We start from the raw sequence: 24,946 nt of genomic DNA, 5'->3' as shown, positions 1-24,946 counted from the left end.
CCTTCCCTACTGTGTTTTTTCTTCCAGCCCTTCTAGATCGGACCCTCAGATCTTGGTCCAGAATGATAAAGACCTTGCCAGGCCGCAACGCCAGTCTCCTTCAAGATCCAGACGAGACTCTGAATCTGGAAACCACCACCAGGGGAGACGCTCCCATTCCTCCTCCAGACACCGCTCCCACCGCCACGACAGCCGCTCTGATCGAAGAGCCTGCTGGGGATGTGGAACGCGAGTTTCGGAGGGCAAATCACTATGTGATCGGTGCTATGCCCGGGCGGTCAGGGAAAAAGAGACGGAGAACCAACACTTGGAATCTCTCGTTAAACGTGTGGTACAGCAATCCCTGAAAGAGTTGGATTCTCCCCACACACTGAGTCAGTCTACTTCACCGTCTGGCCCCCCGGCTGATGAGGCCCGTGAAGACCCGGGCACTTCCCAGCCTTATGTGGCCTCTCTTGATTCCTCAGACGACGAGCCTCAGGAAGAAGAGGAAATCGGAGGCTTTGACTTCAACATGGTGTCACCTTTAATTAAAGCAATCAAGGAGGCCCTTAAGTGGGAGGATCCCGCTACTCCTCCAGCTAAACAGAAGAAATTCTTCAAACACCTTGGAAAAGAACGCTCAAGTTTCCCGCTCCTTTCGGAGCTGAAAGATATTATAGATGAGGAATGGAGTAAGATGGACAGGAAGTCAAATAAAGCCTCCAGATTATATTAGAGAAGGGTTTGGGACTAACCATCCCGTGGGACTTTAAATGAAACCATGACCGGATGAGGTCATGCATTTCCATCCCTATACTAGTCTAAGAAAAAAGCAACAAAAGTGGGACTTTAAATGAAGTGCGTGAATGTCCAAAAAACAAAACCGATGGACTACTAGGAAAATATTTATTTGTTTCATAGAAATAAAACATGCATATAATAATAATATGTCAATCACAAATAGAGAGAAATATCAGCAATAATAGCAGCAAATATACATGATTCAATGAATACAATAATTCTCCATGGTACACCAGTAAAATGTTGATACACAACCATATATAAAAGAGTATTGCCTGCAAAATGAGCCTCCAAAATAATCAAAAAATTAGGAAATGGCATGACGCTGGTGAGAAACGCGACAGTGGTAGCTCTACGCGTTTCGTGGCTTGTTGTGCCACTCGTCAGGAGCAAGCGCGTATCTTGATCTAAATTAAGAAAGGGTGAAAAAATATTCTAGTAATTATAAACATGAAACGGGGTTGGGGTATTTAAAAGGACCCCACACAGAGTACATGCTTACACATCCACATCCTCCAGATTATATCCCTTCAAGTCAGAAGAGGTGAAGTACCTGGAGAATGCTCCCCTCGTAGATGCTGCCTTAATGCGTCTGGCTAAACATGTCACACTTCCCCTAGAAGACCATCCTTCAAGGATGGTCTTGAGAGAAGGATTGACCAGGATTTGAAGAGGATCTATGGGCTGGCCGGCACGGCCTGTAAACCGGCTTTGGCCCTGGCGGCCATGTCAAAAGCCATGGAGGCTTGGACGAGAGAATGTGGATTCCTTCCTTAAGGGAATTTCGGAGGAGCTAGCAGGAAGTTCAGCAGCTGCAGAATTAAAGCTAGCGGCAGTCTTCTTGGGGGAGGCATCCATTGATTTGATACGCCTATTAGCGCGGATTATGCTGTCGTCAGTCACGGCCAAGCGGGCCTTATGGTTACGTCCTTGGCTTGCTGACCCAATTTCCAAACAGGCCTGGTGTAAGATTCCCTTTGATGGGTCTTCACTGTTTGGCAATAAACTCGACAATGCCATATCGCGTGCCACGGGTGGCAAGTCGGGCTTCCTTCCCCAAGATAGACGTCTTCTTGGTCGGAAGAAACCTCAGTTTAGAAGACGTTCTCCAGAGCGCTCCAGGGAAGCTCGCTCTTACAAGCCCGGCAGGGACTTTAGGAAGAACTGGAGCAGAGGTCAGACATCCTTTCGCAAGTCCACCAAAGGCCAGACATCCAGTGGCCGTGAGCAGGTGAAGTCTTTTTGAGATTGCGCCCGCCCAGGTGGGTCGGGTAGGGGCACAGCTGCGCCTCTTCCGGCACGTCTGGGTGGCCTCGATCTCGGACTTTTGGGTAATAAGAACAGTCTCAACGGGTCACAGATGGACCTTCTCCAATATTCCTCCTCCCAGATTTGTTTCCACTCTTCTACCCCGGTCGGAAGAACAAAAACAAGCCCTACTGTCCTACGTGGACCTTTTGAAGTCTCAAGGAGCAGTGGTACACGTCCCCAGGGACGAATGGTTTCAGGGGGTATACTCCCCTCTTTTCTTAGTTCAAAAAAAGAGAGTGGCTCTTGGCGCCCGGTCATAGACCTGACCTACCTGAACGAGTTTATAGAGCAAGAGAAATTCAAGATGGAAACTCTGTCGACCATTCAGCAAGCTATTCAGCCAGGCGATTGGATGATTTCCATCGATTTGAAGGACGCTTACTTCCACGTCCCAGTAGAAAAGAGGCTTCACAAATACCTACGTTTCCAAGTAGGGCAGGATCATCTGCAGTTTATTTGCCTCCCCTTCGGGTTGACAACTTCCCCCCGGGTCTTTTCAAAAATCCTCTTAGCCACGGTAGCTCTCATAAGGTTAAAGGGGGTGCGTCTCTACCACTACCTCGACGACCTCCTGGTTCTATCGCAAAGCAGGGAACAGCTGCTGGCCCACCGGGAACAGGTGATCTCCACCCTATCCAGCTTCAGGTGGCTCCTGAATTTAGCAAAAAGCCACCTAATTCCGGCTCAGCACCTAATATATCTGGGAGCACAATTCGACACCGTGAGAAGCACGATTTCCATTCCACTACAGAAAATTCCGGTTGTTCGGGACAGAATTTCTCAGGCTCTACATACCACACACCTGAAAGCCTCTCAGTGTCTAGAGATCGTTGGTACGATGGTCTCTACGACTCCCATGGTCAAGTGGGCCTTGTGGAGATTACGTCCCTTCCAGTCAGGGTTCCTGCAGCAGTGGAAAACAGGGGACAAGAATCAAGTCATCCGTGTGACATCATCAATGAGGAACAGCCTCTTTTGGTGGCTTCAGCGCAAGAACCTCCTGGCATGTCACTCCATTGCCCCCATCTCCTGGATCACGGTCACGACCGATGCCAGCGGGACGGGTTGGGGAGCCCTCTGCGGTTCGAACCTCGCCCAGGGCAAATGGGGTCCCTGCCTCCCAGTCCCAGGTTCAAACGTCCTGGAACTCAGAGCGGCCTGGTGTGCACTGCAATCCTTCTCTCACCTATTGAAAGCGAACTCAGTGCTGTTAAGAATGGACAACACGACGGCAGTCGCCTACGTGAAGAGGCAAGGGGGTACCCGGAGTCCCAATCTCCTTCGGGAAGTCGAGCCCATCCTTTCTTGGGCACAGAAGAACCTGTGCAATATCTCGGTGGTGTTTGTCCCAGGAGTCCAGAATACCCAAGCAGACTTCCTTTCATGCACCGAGCTGGACAACAACGAGTGGTTCCTGCATATGGAGACGTTCAGATGGGTCTCGTCACTAGGGATCAACCCCGAGGTGGATCTATTCGCCTCCCGCCACAACTGCAAGCTGGAGAAATTTTACGCCAGAGGTCATTGCAGCCAGGCTTTCGGGTCGGACGCACTGACGGATCTTTGGAGGTTCAACAAGGCATATGCCTTCCCGCCGCTTCCAGTCATCCTGAGATTCCTGCAGAGGCTCTGTTCGGAAACAGCCGAAGTGTTGGCAATAGCTCCATACTGGCCGAACAGGCCTTGGTTCCCTCTCCTTGTCCAACTCAGCTTCAGGGACCCGGTGCCTCTCCCTCTCAGGCCGGACCTTCTTTCTCAGGGGTCAGTCCTGCACCCATGTCCGGCAGTGCTGAGACTGATGGTCTGGTTCTTGAGAGGGAGAGGCTAATCTCGCTTGGTTGCGCTCCTACAGTGATCTCAACTCTCATGAGTTCAAGAAGATCTAGCACAAATAGAGTCTACAGTAGGATCTGGTCCAAGTTTGTGGATTTTTGCTCTTCTAGCGGCAGGTCTTTTAGACACCCGGGGGTGCAAGACGTTCTCAGCTTCCTTCAAACAGGCTTAGATCTACCATTATCCATCAGCTCGCTTAGAGTCCAGGTGTCTGCACTGTCTGCCTTCTCTGGGTCCTCTTGGGCAACTAATCCGTTAATCCGGCAATTTTTTCGTGGTGCTTCAAGACTCAAGCCCCAAAGGAAATCCAGGTTCCCCAAATGGGACCTGCCACTTGTCCTAGTCTCAATCTCAGGACTCAGTACTACCGGGCCTTCCCCGCTCTCTATTAAGGACTTCTCAGCAAAAGTGGTCTTTCTATTAGCCGTCACATCGGCAAAAAGAGTCTCTGAGATTGGCTCTCTGGGTTGTGAAAAACGCTTCCTGACGTTCTTCCCGGAACGGGTAGTCCTCATCCCTATGCTGGGTTCTAACCCGAAAGTGTCCTCGGTGTTCCATGAAAATCAGGAGATAGTCCTTCCTACGTTTAGGTCTCCGGCTCCTCCGAGATTCATCCTCTGGATGTAGGGGAAGCAATCAAAGAATACCTGAGAGTGACTTCTCCCTTCAGACGTTCTGACCATTTATTTATTTTACACTCAGGAAGCAATAAAGGGAAGAAAGCTTCAATTAGGACGCTCGCTACTTGGATTGTACAAACTATTCAACAAGCATACAGGGCAAAGGGCTTGGCTCCTCCACAGGCAGTGACAGTTCACTCCACCAGGGGAATGGCGGCTTCATGGGCGGCAGCTCGACACGTGGCCCCAGACACCATTTGCAAAGCGGCCTCGTGGGCCTCTATCAACACTTTCATGTCTCACTACTGTATTGAGCCTGCTTCATTGTCCTCTGTAAACTTTGCTTTGAGAATCCTATCGGTTGATAGGACAAATTAAAATTTTATTTGATTCAGCATACCCACCCGTGTGGTCGGCTAGTTATTTCCCACATGTAGGTTGCCATGGAGTCTGTCAGGAAAAAGGAAAATTTATTATCAAATACTTACCGTAATTTTCCTTTCCTGATGGACTCCATGGCAGACGGAGTTCCCACCCATTGGTCAAAGAATAGGCTAGTTATGGAACGCAATAGCTAGTGGTGAGTACTCATTTATGGGAATGGGGTCCTATAGCATTGGAGAGGAGGCGGGGTTAACCCACACGTAGGCTGCCATGGAGTCCATCAGGAAAGGAAAATTACGGTAAGTATTTGATAATAAAATTTCCTTTTTATTGGAAAAAAACACACCACAACACAGGTTTTTGAAAAATCTTTATTCAACCACCTCAATACAGGGCACTTTCACCCCCTTCTTTCAGCGCTGTCACATTTTGAATGACAATTGCGCGGTCATGCAAAACTGTACCCAAATGAAGAATTATCATTTTTCCCCCACAAATAGAGCTTTATTTTGGTGGTATTTGATCACCTCTGCGGTTTTTATTTTTTGTGCTAAACAAAAAATAGCGACAATTTTGAAAAAAACGCCTTATTTTTAACTTTTTGCTATAATAAATATGACCCCAGGAAGACGACAGATTTGTCGAAACGGCGTAGGGAGGAGCGGCGTGCTGACGTCACCACCATACCACGCTGAACCCGGAAGGAACGGGCAGCAGCTGAAGCCGGCCGGCGCTACATGTTTTTATAAGCGATCTTTACTGCACAAATTGTAAGTGCTTTTCTTTTATTAATTAAAGTGGATTTTAACTGTATTACGCTATGGAGTATTTCTTTCCTATTTATCCATGGTCTGTGAGCGGATAAATCACGTTTGGATTGATTCCCTGGAGAGGTGGCTTTTGATCTGCGCACTGACAGAGACCCAGTGGCTGGGGGACACAGCCACATGTGTGCATGATCTCTGTGACAGGAGATCTTTGGATCTGGTAAGGGGCTTACCTTACTGGAGGTGGAGGATCTTCTCTCTATTTTAACATCACGCTCCCCACGGAGATAATCTTTATATCACTTGAATGAAGGGTGTCTTTCTCCCTCTATCCAACCATTTTCTACACCCACAAGATCTACTGTTCATTTCAATCTATGACCAAATGGACTCAATTTAATTGTTTTTGTTTATTGAATGTTTCACTCAATTTTTTTTGTGCATGCGATTCCTTTTTTGCATGCGATTTATGTGCAATTTTTTTTGGTTATGAAACTATTCACTTGTGTTCATTTATAATCATGGTGTTTTCAGTTAATATGATCATGTGTTTGCACTAGCAGCGCAGCCTTTAAATTATATAGCGAGTAAGGTGGAGGTTGTTTCACATCTAAGGTTGCAGCAGCATTTTACATTTCAATTTTTGGTTTGAGATATTTGTCTTTTCATCACACACATGTGGGGATCATTTCCACTTATGGGATAGCGCAGTATTTTTTACGATATAATAAATATCCAATTTAAAAAAAAAAAAAAAAAAAAAAAACATTTTTTCCTCAGTTTAGGGTGATATGTATTCTTCTACATTTTTGGTAAAAAAAAAAAAATCACAATAAGCGTATATTGATTGGTTTGTGCAAAAGTTCTAGCGTCTACAAAATAGGTGAAGGATTTATGGCATTTTTATTATTTTTTTTTTTTTTGCTAGTAATGGCAGCGATCTGCGATTTTTATTGTGACTACGATATTGCGGCAGATCGGACAATTTTGACACATTTTTAGGACCATTCACATTTATACAGCGATCCGTACTATAAAATTGCACTGATTACTGTATAAATGTTACTGGCAGGGAATGGGTTAACACTAGGGGGAGATCGAGGGGTTAATTATGTTCCTAGGGAGTGATTCTAACTGTAGGGGGAGGGGACTCACAAGGGGAGAAGACCGATCAGTGTTTCTCTGTACTGGGAACACAACATCGATCTCCTCTCCTCTGACCACGGTCCTGCTGTGTTACCGGGCAATCGCGGGTGCCCGGCAGACATCGTGGCCGCCGGGCACGCACATCGAGTCCCCAGTGACACAACGGACGTGCGTGCGATTGCCGTCGGTGGCACGCACGCGCCCCCTGGTGGGCCAGGAAGATGAGGGCGTCATATGACACCCTCCCAGAACGAGAGTCACGCCACATGGCCGTCATATGACAGCCGGCGGGCAGCAAGCGGTTAAAAAAAAAAAAAAAATTTCACCAATGTAATCTATATGTCAATCACATCCACCAGTGATAAAAATTCAAGTCAATCATGATGGAAGACAACCGCCAACTTGGCAAAAGAAAAAATTCCTAACGTCTGCCGACACGACCGATCCTGTCGAACTCTCACCACAAAATGACAACAAATGGGCCGAGCGAGTTGCAACATAACGGGACTTGGGCTGCCCATTTCTTTACATTCCGTGACAGCTCTCTATCCCCTAATGGAATGTCAACAAATGGGCAGAACTATTACCATTGGTGTGTGTGTGTGTGGGGGGGGCATGCTTGTCCCCACCCTTTTCCAGCTCTGTCCATCTGCTGCTTGGATCTTGGGTCTGATAAAAGATTTTAAGGGAGACCCCCACACTTTGGAGAACCCCTAAAATTCCTACCAGATGTAAAGGGTGTGGTATGAATTGGGGAGGGGAGTCCACAGAGATATAGATATAATATATTATATATATATATATATATATATATATATATATATATATATATATATATATATATATATATATATATATCATTATCAAATAGCATATGTCTAATGCCTACTTCACTCCTTCTGGAGGTAGTAAACCGAATCACCAAACTGAGGACAACATAGCTGAACTAGGAAGTGACCTGAATTGGAGAATGTTTCCAAATCCACTATTTTAGTGACTAAACCTGTAAGCGGGGAGATACAGAGTATTTGGGCGAGCAATCGTACGATCTCAAATGCTCCGATACCGGAACTTCTGGTTAGAGGAGGATTTCCTCTGAACGGCAGTTCTGTAGGGGAACATAGAGCCAGCTTCCAGTGCAATCAGGAATCTGGGTGGCGAGTAATGACCCGCCTCAGGGCTTCCTGATTGGCAGGGAAGCCGGCTCCATGTTGACTGGCTTGGAAGCCTGTTTCCAGGCCAATTACATTCAAGCAATCAGGAAGACGGACGGCATGTCATTACCCAATGCCCGGTTTCCTTATTGCCCGGGAAGGCGGCTCCATGCCAGCAGAAGCGCCGATATTGGTACTCTGCATCAGTGAGCACTGAAAGCAAAATATCTGTAATCGTACTCGATACGGAAAAATCAATATCAGTGCATCACTACGTGTAAGATTTTCATCTGTACATGTTGAGGGAAATTAAAACAATAAAATGAAGTATACAATCTTAGTATATGTACTAATAGAAGTTAGGAATTCATTCTTTTCGTATAAAGACTATGCTAAAAAAACAAAAAACATTCTTGTTTTGCTCAGATGCCTAGGAAGCCAGCTTGTGAAAGTGATGACATTATCAAAGTCATCTGTGCTGCAAGGGAAAAAATCATTACAGGACAAACAATAGCAGTTCCCTCAGGCAAAGTATGGGTAGACTCGTGTCAACAATTAAACAACAAAATGTCACCCAAAAGCCTTTATACATTTGTAAAGACAAACCGTCACAATATATGGCAAGTCCTTGGTCTATGCAAAGATGTCAAAGATATTGATGAACAAACGTCCAATGGTGACAGCTCAGAAGGTGCAGATAGTCATTCATCAATTCAGTGTTATGACATTCAGTTTGAATTCAGTCTCTCTTTTCAAAGATGGCTAGGAATCTGGCCTGAGAAAATCATTTACAATGACAAATCCATATACACTGGAAAAAGAGAATACACCATCTTAAAACCCGGTGCATGGACTCACATCTTGAATGAAGAGATCTGGAAAAATATAAAGTCATCATGCACACTTAAATTCAAGCGGGCAAAAATTTATCCAAATGTTGCATCTTGCTACATAGATATAATAGGGAGCTGCACTGAGTGTAATGCACAGCTATCCATAACAGTTGACAACGTACCATAGATTGGCAAACCAGTATTGCTTAAGTGCATGATCTCCAAAATCGATGACAGTCTCCACACAGGAAAATCTAAACGCAAATTATCAGGAGATTTGAGAAGAAGAGTGTCAAAAGAACTCTGGGAAGGACGGAAACAAGCACATGTATGGCGGGCAGCTGAGGCCCACAAAGTTATGGATATTGGTGACCCTGAGCTGAGTCAACTACCAAATCTGGCAACATTACGAAAAGCCAAACAAGAGATGGGGGACAAAGAGCTAGGCCATAAGGAGCCAATCCTTTAATTACAACTCTTTAAATACAGTGTTCCCCATAATGGAACATAGGCTTGGATAAGTTTTTTTGCCATTACTGGACCCCATCCCAAATGCAAGTGTACCAAATGAAGTCAAAGAACATAGGTCCCTATGTCAGTTTTGATGCAACAGGTTCAGTTGTGAGAAAACTAAAGAGACCTATTGACATATATTAGGACACATCTTTTTGTATCAAGGAGTTTTAAGTTCACTTGGAGATCATGTCCCAGTAGTGCAGATGCTTTCTGAGAGCCATACTATCAATTCCAAAGCCCAGTGGCTGACAGAATGGAAACAAGCAGGTGCTACCATTCCCAAGGAAGCAGTCTGCGATTTCTTCCTTGCTTTGCTTGGAGCTCTAGTTAGGACCTTCACCTCTTACCCAAACTTGAAGACATATATAAATGAGTGTTTTGGAGTGCTGACCAGAAATAACTCCTCAAACCTGCCTCCTTGCTTCATTGTAATTGATGTTGCACACTGTATCAAGCTCATTAGCCGATGGGAATGCTTAAGACAAAAAGGAAACAGAGAGAGAGAATTCTACTTCAGAGCAATGGCACAACTTCTCCAATCAAGTTCACTGGATGATGCAAGGGAGATCATTCTTTCAATTTCAGTGGTTGCATTTAGCGAATCAGAAGGGATTGATGACAGAGGCATACCTGTTATGTCTGAGACATGCAAAACTCAACTGAAGAGACGCATCGCAGAGGGATGTCTCTTGCCTGGTGTCACTAAAGATGATGATTTAGTGGAGATGAGCAAACAGGAAAATGAGACAATTCAAACAGACCTGAAAATATGGGTAACAGAAATTTGTGAAAGGAGTAAGATGCTTGCTGCAAATCATGGTGACCGAGATAACTTACATTTCCTTCCAGAGCTTGTCCCTAATGTTATAAGAATGGCATGTTACCTTCCGCTTTGGACAGCTGTGATGGTCCCACACTTCAAAAGCGTGAACATAACAGCAAGCTCTGCAAGTGTTGAGGCTGAATTTAAAAATATAAAACATGGTCTCTTCAAACATGAATGTCTGCCTATCAGAATTGACCATTTTGTGATTCATCACCTTGAATTCATGGAAGGCAAAATGAGGCGTTCTTCTGTACCAATAAGGAAAACAGATTACAGTGAAGAAAAGAGTGAAAAGAACGATAAAAGAAATAACAACTGTGAGGAGAATCCACAAATTAATATAAAGTAAAAGAAGAAAGTAGAATGCAAGAGGAGCATGTTGAGAACTGGAAAGGCCTTAATGTTCCTCCAAAAAAGAGACTATCCTACCTCACTCCTTGCTCTGAGTGGTTGCATATGGACACAAAACTGAAAAGAAAAAGAAAGGTAAAAGTTTTGAAAAATGGCAATCACTTAGCTAAAGTACCTATAAAAATAAACAAAATGCATGTAAGTGTCATTAATACCTGTGCGTTTGATTCCCTTTGCCAATGTCTTTGCTGTGCATTCTGTGACAGTGGTTCATTCTGCAATTATGTTAACAAAGAGCACAAAAATATTGAAATTTTTGAATTGGTGATGACCATTGTGACTAAGGGAGTGGGAAAGGACACTTATGCAATGAGGGCCAAAATACTGTCAGAAAAATTTGAATGTGATCAGCTGAAGTCAGGTGTAAGGCAGGTGAGTGTTGAGTGCAATGTTGCGTACATAATCACATCAACAATGAAGCAGGTACCAAGTGCAACAATTACCTCCAAGTGTTCTTTTGAGTATTGTGAGAGAAATACAAGTTCTTCAAGGGTAATCCCTCTCCTGCCAGTCAATGAAGATATTTTAAAAACTGATGGAATGAGTAAACTGGAAGATGGGCTACATCTAAATCTGTCCAAATGTCTGAAGCCATTGCTGTCACCTCAAGAGTGCCCAGAGAATTGCAAAACCAAGGATGTAACATCACTGAAATATCTTTGCAATGGCTCAGTCACACATAGATGCACTACTGGACAGCTAAATTGTATTGAAATAAGTGCAGAAACACATTATCCATTATCTGAAATACCTGTGACCATGCACCTTGACAGTCACTCATTCACATTACGAGGGGTTGTTGCCTTTACTCCAGGAATCAGCAGAAATTCACTTGGTCATTATGTGGCCTATTGTAGGAGAAGGTCAGCTGACTGGGAAAAATATGATGACCTGTGTGAATCTGTTATGAAAGCCTCTGCAAAAACCAAGATACAACCCCATGTTGTGTTATTCACAAAGGAGGAGTAAAACATATAAAACAGAATATTAAAATGTTAAGGTGAACTTTTTCATTTATTGATATTTTCATTATGTTTAACAGTTCAATGGTTTTATGAACAGTTCTGTTGTCTTTAGAAATTCCTCTCTGTCTTTCTTCATTTATTTGTGTTTAATAACAAAGATTCCCAATTTGCAGTAATGCTGTTTAATCTGACCACCATGCTGAAGTGGTAATGTTTCTGGGAGAATTTGTTTGCGCTTATTTTGTTCTTTAAATGTTGGTACTTCTATACATACCCAAAATATCCGGTAGCAAAATATTTCTGTATACATATACTTTTTGATTCAAGAGATCATAAAGATTTTTGTATGTACCAATGGAATTAGAAAACTTTGTGGTACACAAAAGAAGAGATGTGACTTAGTGCATACACAACAGAAAAAGCATGCTTACTGTTTTTCAAAAAAAGCAATTTAAAAAAGTGACTTATATAAGGAGGATTTGCTGGAGTGTTTTTTTTTTTTTTCTCCGACCGACCTCCGGACTCCAAGCTCACTCATGTTCCCGCCCCCAGCCTCTCACACTGCGGGCATGCAGCAGCATCTTCCAATCCCCCTCTCTCTGCAGGGCGACACCGCCCAGTAGATGGCTCACTGCGGGTCGCTCAACCAGGGACAGGGGGGGGGGGGGGAGACAGACGACCAACCAGCTGGGATCCGAAAACCGGGTAGGTAGCAGGCGGATAGCAGCACGTAACAAACTGATAAGCAGATAGATATAAGCTCCTTGAGGGTAGGGACTGATGTGAATGTACAATGTATATGTAAAGCGCTGCGTAAATTGACGGCGCTATATAAGTACCTGAAATAAAAAAAATTAAAAATAAATATTCGCTCGGGGGGGACGCCTAGGAGCTCGCAGCATCACGCTGCTGCTTGGCGCCATGTTGTAACTCCGCCCCTCCGTCATCTGTCACTTCTTTCTGATGAATATATGCAGCTGGAAATATCCCCTTCTTTGATTTGTTCCTCCAAGTGAATCCTCTGTACCACCCTTCATATGTCTCAAATATCTGCACTGTATCTCCCACCCGCAAGCTTAGTTCTTCTTCATTTTTTGCTTGAAAGTTGTAGATGGTCACTCCGAACCTCTCCCTCCTGCTGGAGTGCTGTTTTGCTTGGTTATCACCTGGTTTAAACTTTTGTTAAAAGAGAAATATGGCCCAACCTTTTTTGGCCTTAGTTCTCTGTTTGTTCACAAGATGACATATAGTGTGTTCTTCTGTGACAAAAAAACTCATGTGCATGTGGCGAGCTATTGCCCACTATATCCTGACAGTGCAGAGCCGTGCTGCAGCCGGGACAGATCCCGCCAATACTGTCGAGATCCACCCTGCCACCTGAGTGACAGCTGGCTCTGCCTCACTAGAGCCAGAGCCAGCTGTGCCCGCCCCCTCCCAGTCTGTTCTTCCAGTCAGCACTAGAGAATCGGAAAGGGGGGTGGATCCCTGTGGGGGTGGCAAAACTACGCATGTGAAGTAAAACATGTACAATATCCACCAAATCTGCACAAACCGCTAACAAATAAATCTAGTTGTATGTAAGATTTAATAACGAGGTGCAAAGTCAATGTGGTTTGACAACATATACCACTCAATATCTCCGAAACCAAAGCGGCACAAACGAATGGCACATTTCTTTTTAAAATTCAAGGACATGGGGTGCAAAGTGGGCGGGGCTTCAGCAACTATAACGCACAATATCTCCGCAACCAAAGTGGCACAAACGTTTATTTTTGCGGCACAAACCAGCACAAATGCGGCACAAATGAATGGCGCGTTTGTTTTTAAAATTCAGCAATATGGGGTGCAAAGTGGGCGGGGCTTGCATTGAATTGAATGTTTAATATCTCAGAAACCGAACTGGCACAAACGCTCATTTTTGTGGCACAAATCAGCACAAACGCGGCACAAGTGAATGGTGCATTTGTTTTTAAAATTCAGCAATATGGGGTGCAAAGTGGGTGGGGCTTGCATTGAACTGAATGTTTAATATCTCAGAAACCAAATCGGGACAAACGCTCATTTTTGTGGCACAAATCAGCACAAACGCGGCACAAACGAATGGTATATTTTTTTTTTCCGTTTAAAATAAAGTTTATTGAAATATCGAGAAAATACATCAAACAGGAGAAAGAAATAAGAGCAAAATGCTCAACGTATACATGGTGTAGTGGTAGTACAGCAATTACAAAGAATGACTACAGCAATTCTTCATGGGCCCTTTTCTTAAAAAAAAAAAATAAAGTAACTAGTCGCTATGGACTCAGGAATTCTCGTCACCAGAGCCCCGTCTGGGAACTAACTGCTCTGGTGAACTGGGAATCTCCAAGCCCGCCTCGCTACCCAATGTGAAAAAAATGCTTAGAAAAAAGAGACTAACCGAATGGTATATTTTTATTCAGGTTTTACAAACATGGGGTGCCAACTTCACACAGCTAGGAAGGAAGAGAGCCAGAGGAAGTTAGAGAGGGAGGGAGGAAGAGAGAGTGGGAGGATGAGGGGGAGAAAGAGCATGAAGGGTGAGAGAGAGAGGGAAATACAGGAGAGATTGTAGAAACACTGCGCTCTAATGAAGAAAATAAAATATATATGTGAGCCAGCAGCTGCATACATTGTGACAAACAATAACTGGTAAATGGGGAAAAAAATGCAGAGCTAAAAAATGAAAAATTAAGATGAAGTGAAACAATTAAGTGGGAGATGCTGTACTGAACAGTAAAGCATATGTTCAAAAAAAAAAAAAAAAAACATAAGTGAAATGAAATAAACAAACACTGTATAAAATGTCCACATATGGTGAATAGACAATTTCAAACCCAAATTAATAAGAGGAACTAGTATAAACCAATAAAAATAATGTGAAACTTGAAAATGAAAGTCAATAGTGCACGGTGTGGATCTGTGACTGTGAATCAACGACAGGGTACAGAACTTCCGTAGCTGTAAACCAACATCACGATATGGGACATCAAAGTGGAAACATCAGGAAGTAAGGTAGGGTGGGTACTCTTACCAGATGACGTGGACTCCACTGTCGTATGACATGGAGTCAATGGTGCATGGAGCCAAACTTAGGCTGAGAAACGATATCCGGAACGGTGGAACCTCTGTCTCACTTCTTGACCTCTCTGGTGGGATGAAGAAACATCTGGAAGGACCGCCAACTGGATATCAGCCAATAGACCTCAAGGATGTATTCCAAGGAGAAAACCGGGGGCAAACTTGATCCAGACCCTGTGATGGAAGTGGGCTACTGGAAAGCAGTTTCTTGCATCGGGATAATATGCAAATAAAAAATAAAAAGCTTCTGCATAGTGCAGGTAAACCAGGGATTTTTATTTCTAAAAATACCATACAAAAAATAGATAAAAGTGATCACAGTTAAAATAAACAGGATAATAGGATAATAAACAGAACAGGATAATAATACAGGAGAGTATTGTCTCCTCATAATGTTGTTCTTGTTATGTAAGAATTTTGATTGTTTCCACAATATTTAGGAAAAGTATATACAGTAATTACATGCAGATTACAAGTTTAAAAAAAAAAAAAAAAAAAACTTTTTTGGAAGACAACTTTGGAGTGATATTTGTCTGCATTCCCTGTATTGCTTACTGCAAAACATGAAATTTCACAAAGTATATCAATGAAATTTACCCTAATGTAACAAGCAATCTTTCAGCTGGCTTACAGTAGTCCAAGTAAATTATCAAAACTAAGAAATAAAAACACAAAATAAACGTAAGTGACAGGCACAAGGGTGAGGGGTGTTCAAAGAATGATTGCGGTAAGAGGCTCAGAGAGTGCAAGTGAGAGGAGAAGAGAGGGAGAGAGAGAGGGAAGGAGGTTGATGATGAGAGGGAGGAGGAGAAGCAAGAGGGGTACAGGTAGGGAGGATGAGGGGGAGAAAGAGAGACTCCCTCTCACATACTAAACTATTCACTGACATCCAGGAATAGTTGAAGAACTTCTCTTCATGTTGAAAGAGATCATTATAGAGGATCCTGAACTGGCCTCTCTTCCCTATTTGATATTATTAGATGGACCCAATATCTTTGGCTTCTCATCGGTCTCCTCCTCCTCCTGGCTTTGTCCTTCTCCTTGTCAAAAGAAGTTTATTGAGTATACAATGTTATAAAGATACATAAAGTAAGTTTACAAGGATCTATAAAGTAAGCTCATTGTTTTACAGTAGGGTTTATATAGGTAAATATCATGAAATTTCAAATATTAAACATTGGGTTCACGTAAACCTAAATTAAAGATATATATATCATTTCCTTAGTTACTTTTGTAGGTATTTAAATGATTTATACCTACTATACATATTGTTTACAAGTAGAGTGTATATAGGTCAAATAAATTCTGATAATGAGCTTTAATCGTAAGGTGGAGAAAAGGAAAGAGAAAGAAGAAAAAGGGTTGAAAGGTAGAGGTATGGTCCACAAGGTTGTCCCGCTCGTCAGTTTATTATTCTTTTTAGTTCTCTTTGAAGCCTTAGAATGGGTGTCTCTGTAAGTCATTTAATCTGTTACCATGGCAACAGGACAGAGTCATTGAAGTTTGACAGAAACTGTTGTTTTATCCAAGGATGCCAAAGTTTTTCAAATTTTGGAATTTGATTTTGATCGATGGCTACCATCTTAGCATGGGACATTGTATTATTCATTCTATGAATTGTTTCTGCTAGTACCAATGTAGGAGATTTCCATGCCTTGGCCACTGTTTGTTTTGCAGCCGTTATTAGTTGGATCATAAGTTTGAATTGAGAGAGTGTTAACCATTCCGGTTTTAGATTAAGTAAAGTTAAATATGGATCTGGTTGTATTATTTTTTTAAATATTTTAGATGCAATCACGAAGACTTCCTTCCAGAAGGTTTGGATTACTGGGCATGTCCACCATATGTGTAAATATGTGCCTATTTCTGGGCATCCTCGAAAACAAAGAACTGAGGTATTAGGTGAATATTTTGCCACTCTAGCGGGTACAAGGTACCAGCGAGTTAGGACTTTATAATTTGTCTCCAGTGCTAAGATGTTGGGTGAGGATGACTTAGATGTGAGCCATATGTTAGACCAGTCCGTGTCTTCTAAAGTTCGTCCCAGGTCCTCCTCCCACCTCTGAACGTAAGAGGGTCTATTAAGATTTGCTACTCCATATAATTGATTATAAAGTGATGAAATTGTACCTTTAGCAAATGGATCTTTTGTACAGATTGATTCAAAAATGGATAATTGGGATAATGGTGTATAGAAATTTTTGATTTGGAGATATCTGAATATCTCAGAGTTTGGTAGATCATATTTTTCTCTAAGCGATGGGAATGAAAGGACTGATTTAGATGCTATGAAGTCATTTAGTGTCTGAATGCCTGATGTTGTCCAAGCTTTAAAAGAATTTGGGTAGATCCATGCCGGATAAAAGGCCGGATTTCTGATAAAAGAAAGGAGAGGATTGTGTGGAGATTGTAACTGATATTTGGTTTTTAGTTTATCCCAGAGAGATAAGAAGTGTTTAGTTATGGGATTATGAATTTTAAAGTGGTCTTTAGGATCAAGCCATAATAAATTTGATATTAATAGAGGGTCATTTTCTGAAGCCTCTATAAATACCCATAATGGGATTTCCTGTTTTGCATGGTATTTGGACAGACTGGCCAAATGTGCTGCTCTGTAGTAGTTAGTAAAATTAGGGTATCCCAGGCCTCCTTTATTTTTGGGAAGATGTAGTGTGTGTATAGGTATACGTGGTTTAGAAGAGCCCCATATAAACGAAGTTGCTCTTTTTTGTACTATTCTCAAAAAATAGGAAGGAATTGGAATAGGGAGGACTCTGAATAGATAAAGCAATTTGGGTAGAATAGTCATTTTGATTGCATTAATCTTCCCTATCCAGGATAAAGGAAGTTGCGACCATTGTTTTATTAGATTTGTGATCTGTCTTAATACAGGAGGATAATTGGATGAGAATAAGTCAGAATGAGATGCTGTTAAATGAATTCCAAGATATGGGATTGATTTTTCTGCCCATGTGAATGGGAGTGCAGCCCTAGCCGGGATCAATTCCATGTTTGTGAGTGAAATATTAAGCACTAGGCATTTCTTAGGATTAATCATAAGGCCGGATAGGGCTGCAAATCCATCAAGAGCTGGTATTAAGTTAGGACCAGAGACCTGTGGTGATGATAGAAAAAGTAATATATCGTCTGCAAATATACATAATTTGTGTGTAATACCTCCTATTTCTATGCCAGTTATAGTTTGGTTTGTTCTGATGTATTGGGCCATGGGTTCGAGTATAAGGGCAAATAATAAGGGAGATAATGGGCAACCCTGTCGGGTACCTCTTTCGATATTAAAGGCTTCAGATTTGTATCCAGCATATTTTATATAGGCTTTGGGTTTATTATATAATGCTTTGATCCATGTTAAAAAGTGGGGTCCAAAACCCCATTTTTGTAATGAATATTGCATATATTGCCAGGATACTGTGTCAAATGCCCTCTTAATATCGAGAGATAGAAAACAAAGGGATTTTCCGTTTTTTAGCAATATGTGCCAATAACACTGCCCTGCGTATATTATCGCCTGCCTGTCTATTTGGCATGAAGCCTACTTGATCTCTATGTATTAATTTTCCTATAATGCTATTGAGGCGTTTTGCTATTATTTTTGCTAATAATTTAATATCGAGGTTTAACAGAGAGATAGGCCGATAATTCACACAGGAAGTATCATCAGAAAGGGGTTTTGGGATCATACAAACAATTGCCATTAGTGTTTCTTGCCGAAAAGAATGTCCATCTAGAAGTTTGTTAAAAGTTTCAGTGAGAATGGGAGAGAGTATTTCTGAGAATGTTTTATAGTATAAAGCCGAGTAGCCGTCTGGGCCTGGTCTTTTGTTAAGTTTTAGGTCTTTTATGGCGTTAGCAACTTCATCTATAGTTCTAGGCTCATCCAAACTGCTTTTTTGATTCTGAGATAACTCAGGTAAGGTTATTTTTGAGAAGAAGGATTCAGCCTCTGTAGGATTAAATTCATTGTTCGTCTTGTACAAAGTTGCGAGATGTGAGTGAAATTGTTGGACTATTTTAACTGGATTACAAGTGTAAACATTTTTTGATAATTTCAAACGTATTGGTTTGAAAGATTTGTTAGTTGAATTTAATGCCCGAGCCAAATATGTACCTGGTTTGTTTGTATTCATGTAGAAATTGTGTTTGGAGCGTTTGAGGGATTTATCAACTGACTCAGTGAGAAATAGATCGTATTCCAATCTAGATTTTTCCAGATGAGATTTTGTACTCTGAGATGGATTATCTTGAAATGATATGTAGGCTGCATTAAAATTGAGTTCTAGTTTTTTTGCTAGATTTTTGCGTTCCCGTTTAAATAGTGCCATTTGTCTTTGTATTGTACCACGCAAGACAGGCTTATGAGCTTCCCACAGTGTTATTGGGGAAATGTCTGTTGTATTATTAATTGATATGTATTCCTTTAAAGCTTGTTCAATGGCCATCTGATGTAGTGGGTGTTTGAGCATTATGTCCGGTAAGTACCACGTTGGGTCATGCGCTTTTGGTATGGCTGAGGCTATAGTAGTGTATACTGCATTATGGTCAGACCACGGAATCGGAATTATATCTGATGCAATAATTTCTGGTATCATTCCTATTGTTAGAAAAATATGATCTATTCTGGTGAAGGTTTGATGAGGGTGTGAGAAATAAGTGAATTTCTTTTTCATTGGGTTACTTTCTCTCCATGAATCTACCAGATTGTATTTGGAAAGAAGTTGAGAAAAAGGTAATCTAGAAGTTATTTTGGATGGTGTAAAAGGTGATTTATCTAGAAATGGGAGGAGGACCTGGTTCGAATCCCCACACATTATCACTGTTCCTATTTTGTGTGTATTAATCACTTGTAATATATGTGAGAGGAATGGTGTAGGTTGTTTGTTAGGAGCGTAGTAGGAAATCACCGTGATTGCTGTATCCATTATATAACCCATGAGTATCAGGTATCTACCTTCTGGGTCTTTAATTTCTGATGATAAGGTGAATGGTGTGGATCGGTGAAATGCAATTAGAGTTCCCCTTTGCTTGGTACAGGCAGAAGCCGTGTAAATTTGTTGATAAAAAGGAGAAATATATTTTGGAGTAGAATCTTTGGTGAAGTGTGTTTCTTGGAGGCATACTATGTGAGCCTTCTTGTTATGGAAAGTACGGAAGGCTTTGGTCCTTTTTTGAGGGACATTTATTCCCTGAACATTCAGGGAAAGTATATTCAGTGGTGCCATGGCAATAGATCAAATAGTTTTGACTTACTTTTTGTTATGCAGAGCTGACGGCGCAGATCAACCTGTGTGGACTGAAGAGATGAATAGATAGAAAAGAAACCAGTGAATTCTGGAGTAAAGAGTAAACAAAAAACATATGAGATTAGATGATACATTGTATAAATTATTTTTTGCAAGTAATCACAATTTACCCGTGAAAGAGAATAAATATCTCTCTCAGGGGAATAAGTGCCTTCGTCACACTCCCACATAATATGGTTGGGAGAATGAGGAGGGCTAATGGGGGTACACGGATCTTCCGCTTACAGGAGAGAAGTGCTATGTCAAAAGACATCAAAATGATGTTTCATTAATTGGAGTGCAGAATATAGTTTTTGTTGAAATTATTTATTCCAGGGTGGTTGTATATGGTTAGTCTTGCCCTAGGCTAAATAATTCAGTTAGAAAGGTACTGTTAATAACTTTGGTATTGATGAAGATAGTTTGAATTATTTTGGGATTTTAACCCTTTTAGAGTAAACAATTACATATTTTATTCATATGTAACTGTTTAGATATGTTAACTCATAAAATAGAGGTTGTATTGCTTCAGATTAGAATAAACAAAAACATAATTCTAGGAACTAGTTAGGTAATAATATATTTGTTTTAAGAAAAGAAAGAAAAAGCTTCCATTACTTCTGGATTATTGAATATATTTGTCCTAAAAAGTAATAAATCTATTGTTATTACTTGATAATATATAACTGAACAAGAATTTCCTTATTTCACTTATATATTCTAAGGCTATATGAATCAGAAGTAATAAGAAATATAACTGGAATGTAACATGATACCACACAGTGTGTGACTATCAGAATGCAGTTACATTCAGTTATAAATATAGGTTTTTTATAGAGAACCATCTCTTAGTATAATAAATAAAGAGATATCAGGAATTAGGATGTCAGTCCATTGAATCTTCTTGGTCCATGGATGATGTGGCATAACGGCCTCTTTTGTGAGAATGATGATTCCCATTTTGTTCTGAAATTTTCTGGGTGCTGCCTGAAGGTGAAGATGATGCCAATCTTCTGCGTGTGGGAGTGTTGCTGCTTGTGGGTTCTGTCAGATTTAATTTTAAAAGGGTTTGTTGTAGTTCATCTGCTGATCTGCTTCTGTAAATTGTACCTTGGTAGTTAAATCTGACTGAAAAGGGGAAGCCCCATTGATACATAATGTTGTGGCGTTGCAGTTCCATTAGTTGGGGTTTCATGGATCGTCTTTTAGTAATAGTAAGTTGGGATAGGTCAGCAAAAATTTGATAATTGTGTCCTTGAAAATTAAGTTCCTTTTTTTCTCTTGCAGCAATTAGTATTTGTTCTTTCGTTCTGTAATAATGAAATTTTGTGATTATATCACGTGGGGGTCCATCTTTCTTTTTGGCTGTGAGGGCTCTGTGTACTCTGTCCAGTTCTAAACGTTCAATAGGGATATCTGGCTTTAGTTCTTGTAATAGAGCAGTAATAGTAGATTGCAGGTCTGTCACAGTTTCAGGTATTCCCCTTATGCGCAAGTTTGAACGTCTGGCTCTATTTTCGTAATCTTCGAGCTTAGTTTGAAGTATTAAATTCTCTTTTTTTAATTGTTCCAATTCTGTTATATTATCTTGGGTTGTAATTTCAATTTCATCCATTTTTATTTCTAAGGCTGCGGTGCGGTTTCCCAGCTCTCTTATTTCTTTGGTTAGGCTTTTTGTTATTTGGTCTGAGGTTTGTTTTAAAGCCTTATGAAGCATCTTTTCAAATTGTAATAATATTACTGGGGATGCTGAGGAGGCTTGTGGAGAAGTTTGTGAGAGGATTTGTTCTGTATCTGACTCAAATGGAGAGTCTTGCTGTGACATTTTCTGTCTGTGAGAGCGCCCTGATGCTGTATCTTGTGAGGTGACTGGAGCTGCTTCAGCTGCAGTGAGTGCCTGTGAGCTCTTTGTGAGGTGATTTTTATTTCTGCCACGGCTTCCTCCCAGTACCATATTTCCTGCCCAAACTTTCACAGTTTGTTCCCTGGGGCAAAAAGGTTCAAATGGATACCTTTTGAGCCTGCAGGCTCCGCTTTGTCCTTCTCTTCTCTCCTCAGCGGTGTGGAGCTCTAACAATGCATGTCTGCTCTGGCTTTGTCCTTCTCAATCAGGACTGCAGCAGTAGCAGTTGCTGCCATGACCAAGGGCATATATAAAGAAACATCCTGAAAACCACAACACAAACCATACTCCTCACGGACCGTATTCTACCCACATAAAAAAAGGAAGTTAACACCAATTTTTTTGCATGTCTTTTTGACTGGCCTGGGCACAAATTGCATCTAATTAAAATGGTAAAGGAATTTAAATTTGCATTACAATTGTGCTGTTATTAACCACTTCAGCCCCGGAAGATTTTACCCCCTTCCTGACCAGAGCGTTTTTTGCGATTCTGCACTGCGTCGTTTTAACTGACATTTGCGCGGCCGTGCGACGTGGCTCCCAAACAAAATTGACGTCCTTTTTTTCCCACAAATAGAGCTTTCTTTTGGTGGTATTTGATCACCTCTGCGATTTTTATTTTTTGCGCTATAAACAAAATAAGAGCGACAATTTTGAAAAAAAAACGCATTATTTTTTACATTTTGCTAATTATAGCAAAATGTAAAAAATAATGCGTTTTTTTTTCAAAATTGTCAAAATATTAAAATATTAAAATATTAAAATATTAAAATATTAAAAAAAATTTTCAAAATATCCCCCAAAAATATATAAAAAAAAACATTGTTTTCCTCAGTTTAGGCCGATCGTATTTTTCTACATATTTTTGGTAAAAAAAAAAAAATCGCAATAAGCGTTTAATAATTGGTTTGCGCAAACGTTATAGCGTTTTACGAAATAGGGGATAGTTATGGCATTTTTATTAATAATTTTTTTTTTTTAATAGTAATGGCGGCGATCAGCGATTTTTATTGTGACTGCGACGTTATGGCGGACATGTCGGACATTTTTGACACATTTTTGGGACCATTGTCATTTATACAGCGATCAGTGCAATTAAAAATGCACCGATTACTGTGTAAATGACACTGGCAGTGAAGGGGTTAACCACTAGGGGGCGGGGAGGGGATAAGTGTGTCCTAGGGAGTGATTACTAACTGTAGGGGGATGGGCTGTATGTGTGACATCACTGATCTCTGCTCCGATGACAGGGAGCAGAGATCGAATGACACTTGTCACTAGGCAGAACGGGGAGATGCTGTTTACAACGGCATCTCCCCGTTCGTCCTCTCCGTGAGGCGATCGCGGGTATCCCCGCGGCAATCGAGTCCGCGGGACCTGACTCACGTAGCTCCCGGCGCGCACGCAATGGCACGGCGGGAAATTCAAATGGACGTACAGGTACGCCCATTTGCCCAGCCGTGCCATTCTGCCGACATTCATCGGCGTGCGCCGGTCGGGAACCGGTTAACCAAAAACACAATGCAAACTCACACTCACAAACAGCAAAAATTTGCATTGCAATCGCACCGGTTTGCATTGCACAAGTTTGAACCAGCACTTTAGCACTTTATGTATGGTAGTAATATGATACATTTATGTGTTGTCACACATACAGTGGGGACGGAAAGTATTCAGACCCCCTTAAATTTTTCACTCTTTGTTATAGTGCAGCCATTTGCTAAAATCATTTAAGTTCATTTTTTTCCTTGTTAATGTACACACAGCAGCCCATATTGACAGAAAAACACAGAATAGAATTGTTGACATTTTTGCAGATTTATTAAAAAAGAAAAACTGAAATATCACATGGTCCTAAGTATTACATAGTTACATAGTTACATAGTAGGTGAGGTTGAAAAAAGACACAAGTCCATCAAGTCCAACCTATGTGTGTGATTACGTGTCAGTGTTACATTACATATCCCTGTATGTTGCAGTCATTCAGGTGATTATCTAATAGTTTCTTGAAGCTATCAATGCTCCCCGCTGAGACCACCGCCTGTGGAAGGGAATTCCACATCCTGAATTCAGACCCTTTGCTGTGACACTCATATATTTAACTCAGGTGCTGTCCATTTCTTCTGATCATCCTTGAGATGGTTCTACACATTCATTTGAGTCCAGCTGTGTTTGATCTCCTGATTTGAGTTATACGTATTATACGTATGATAAATATTGGAGACTCCAGTCTCCTAGTGGCCTTTTTGTCCACACAACAAACTGGACTATTTTGTTACATTTGTCATGGGCGTTTATTTAGTTTGTCTTTTAATTTTCATCGCAGGTGTGGTTTGTCTTTCAGCCGGTCGCCTGGCCTGGCGGGCGGTGCTTGAGAGTGTGACCTCTCGTAAGTTACGTTGCTGTTTTCACTGCCCTGGTCTGGGCTGCGGTGGTGATAGAGGTGCCTGGGATTCTCCATTGGGGAAGAGGGGAAGACAGTTTTTTAAGGGATCTCCATGTGGGAGGTTTTTCTCCTCTCCTGCTGGACATACATTATTGGGTAATTATACTGTATACTGTATTTGTGTATTGCATGAGTGAGTGTAATTGTTGTTTTAATGGAATCCATATATGTACATCAACTATCTGTGTATATTTTCCAGCAGACTGACCCTCTGAAGAAGATCCTGAGTATATGGGTTGAAACGCGTCAGCTTTAATGTTCATGATAATAAGCCTTGTTATGAATATATGTCTGCCAATGTATGTTTAGCCAATTTAGTTTTAAGGTACTTCCCACTGGAGCTTATTGTTTTAACTTTTATGATATACTATTTTTGTACACAATAAATTTGTTCTACTTTTCATACATTGACTTTACTCATTACTGTGCTGCCAAAAAACCCCACCCTGCGGAAATTTTTTCTCTTTTGTTACTAGAATGAAATGCAAACTAGATTCTGTGTAAGGAGAGGACACTCAGCAGCTGGTTACACATCTGGACGCTGGAGCACTAGTGTGGGACACAAGAACACCCTTTTTATTAGGGGGCCCACACAGGTGCTCCAGTGTATGCTATAGGGGTGTCTCCATCTGTGAAGCTTGTACAAAAC

General features: G+C 41.4%; 1 protein-coding gene and 1 long non-coding RNA gene across 2 annotated transcripts in view; one reads left to right on the top strand and one right to left on the bottom strand.

Moving 5' to 3' along the window:
• The window catches only part of LOC141110043 (uncharacterized), a 144,248-nt gene that overhangs the window by 95,936 nt on the left and 23,366 nt on the right, over window positions 1-24,946 (top strand). The window lies entirely within an intron of this gene.
• Window positions 12,435-22,087, bottom strand: LOC141111443 (dedicator of cytokinesis protein 1-like). The gene is made up of 2 exons (XM_073603741.1): window positions 22,024-22,087; window positions 12,435-12,715 (listed from the first exon to the last, which is right to left on the bottom strand). Exons 1-2 carry the CDS (start codon window positions 22,085-22,087, stop codon window positions 12,435-12,437), a joined length of 345 nt encoding a protein of 114 aa, XP_073459842.1.

This window comes from Aquarana catesbeiana, linkage group LG10, assembly GCF_042186555.1.
Source record: "Aquarana catesbeiana isolate 2022-GZ linkage group LG10, ASM4218655v1, whole genome shotgun sequence".
Taxonomy (NCBI): Eukaryota; Metazoa; Chordata; class Amphibia; order Anura; family Ranidae; genus Aquarana; species Aquarana catesbeiana.
Note: the sequence above shows the minus strand (reverse complement) of the source record. Positions and strands in the feature narration are given on the sequence as shown.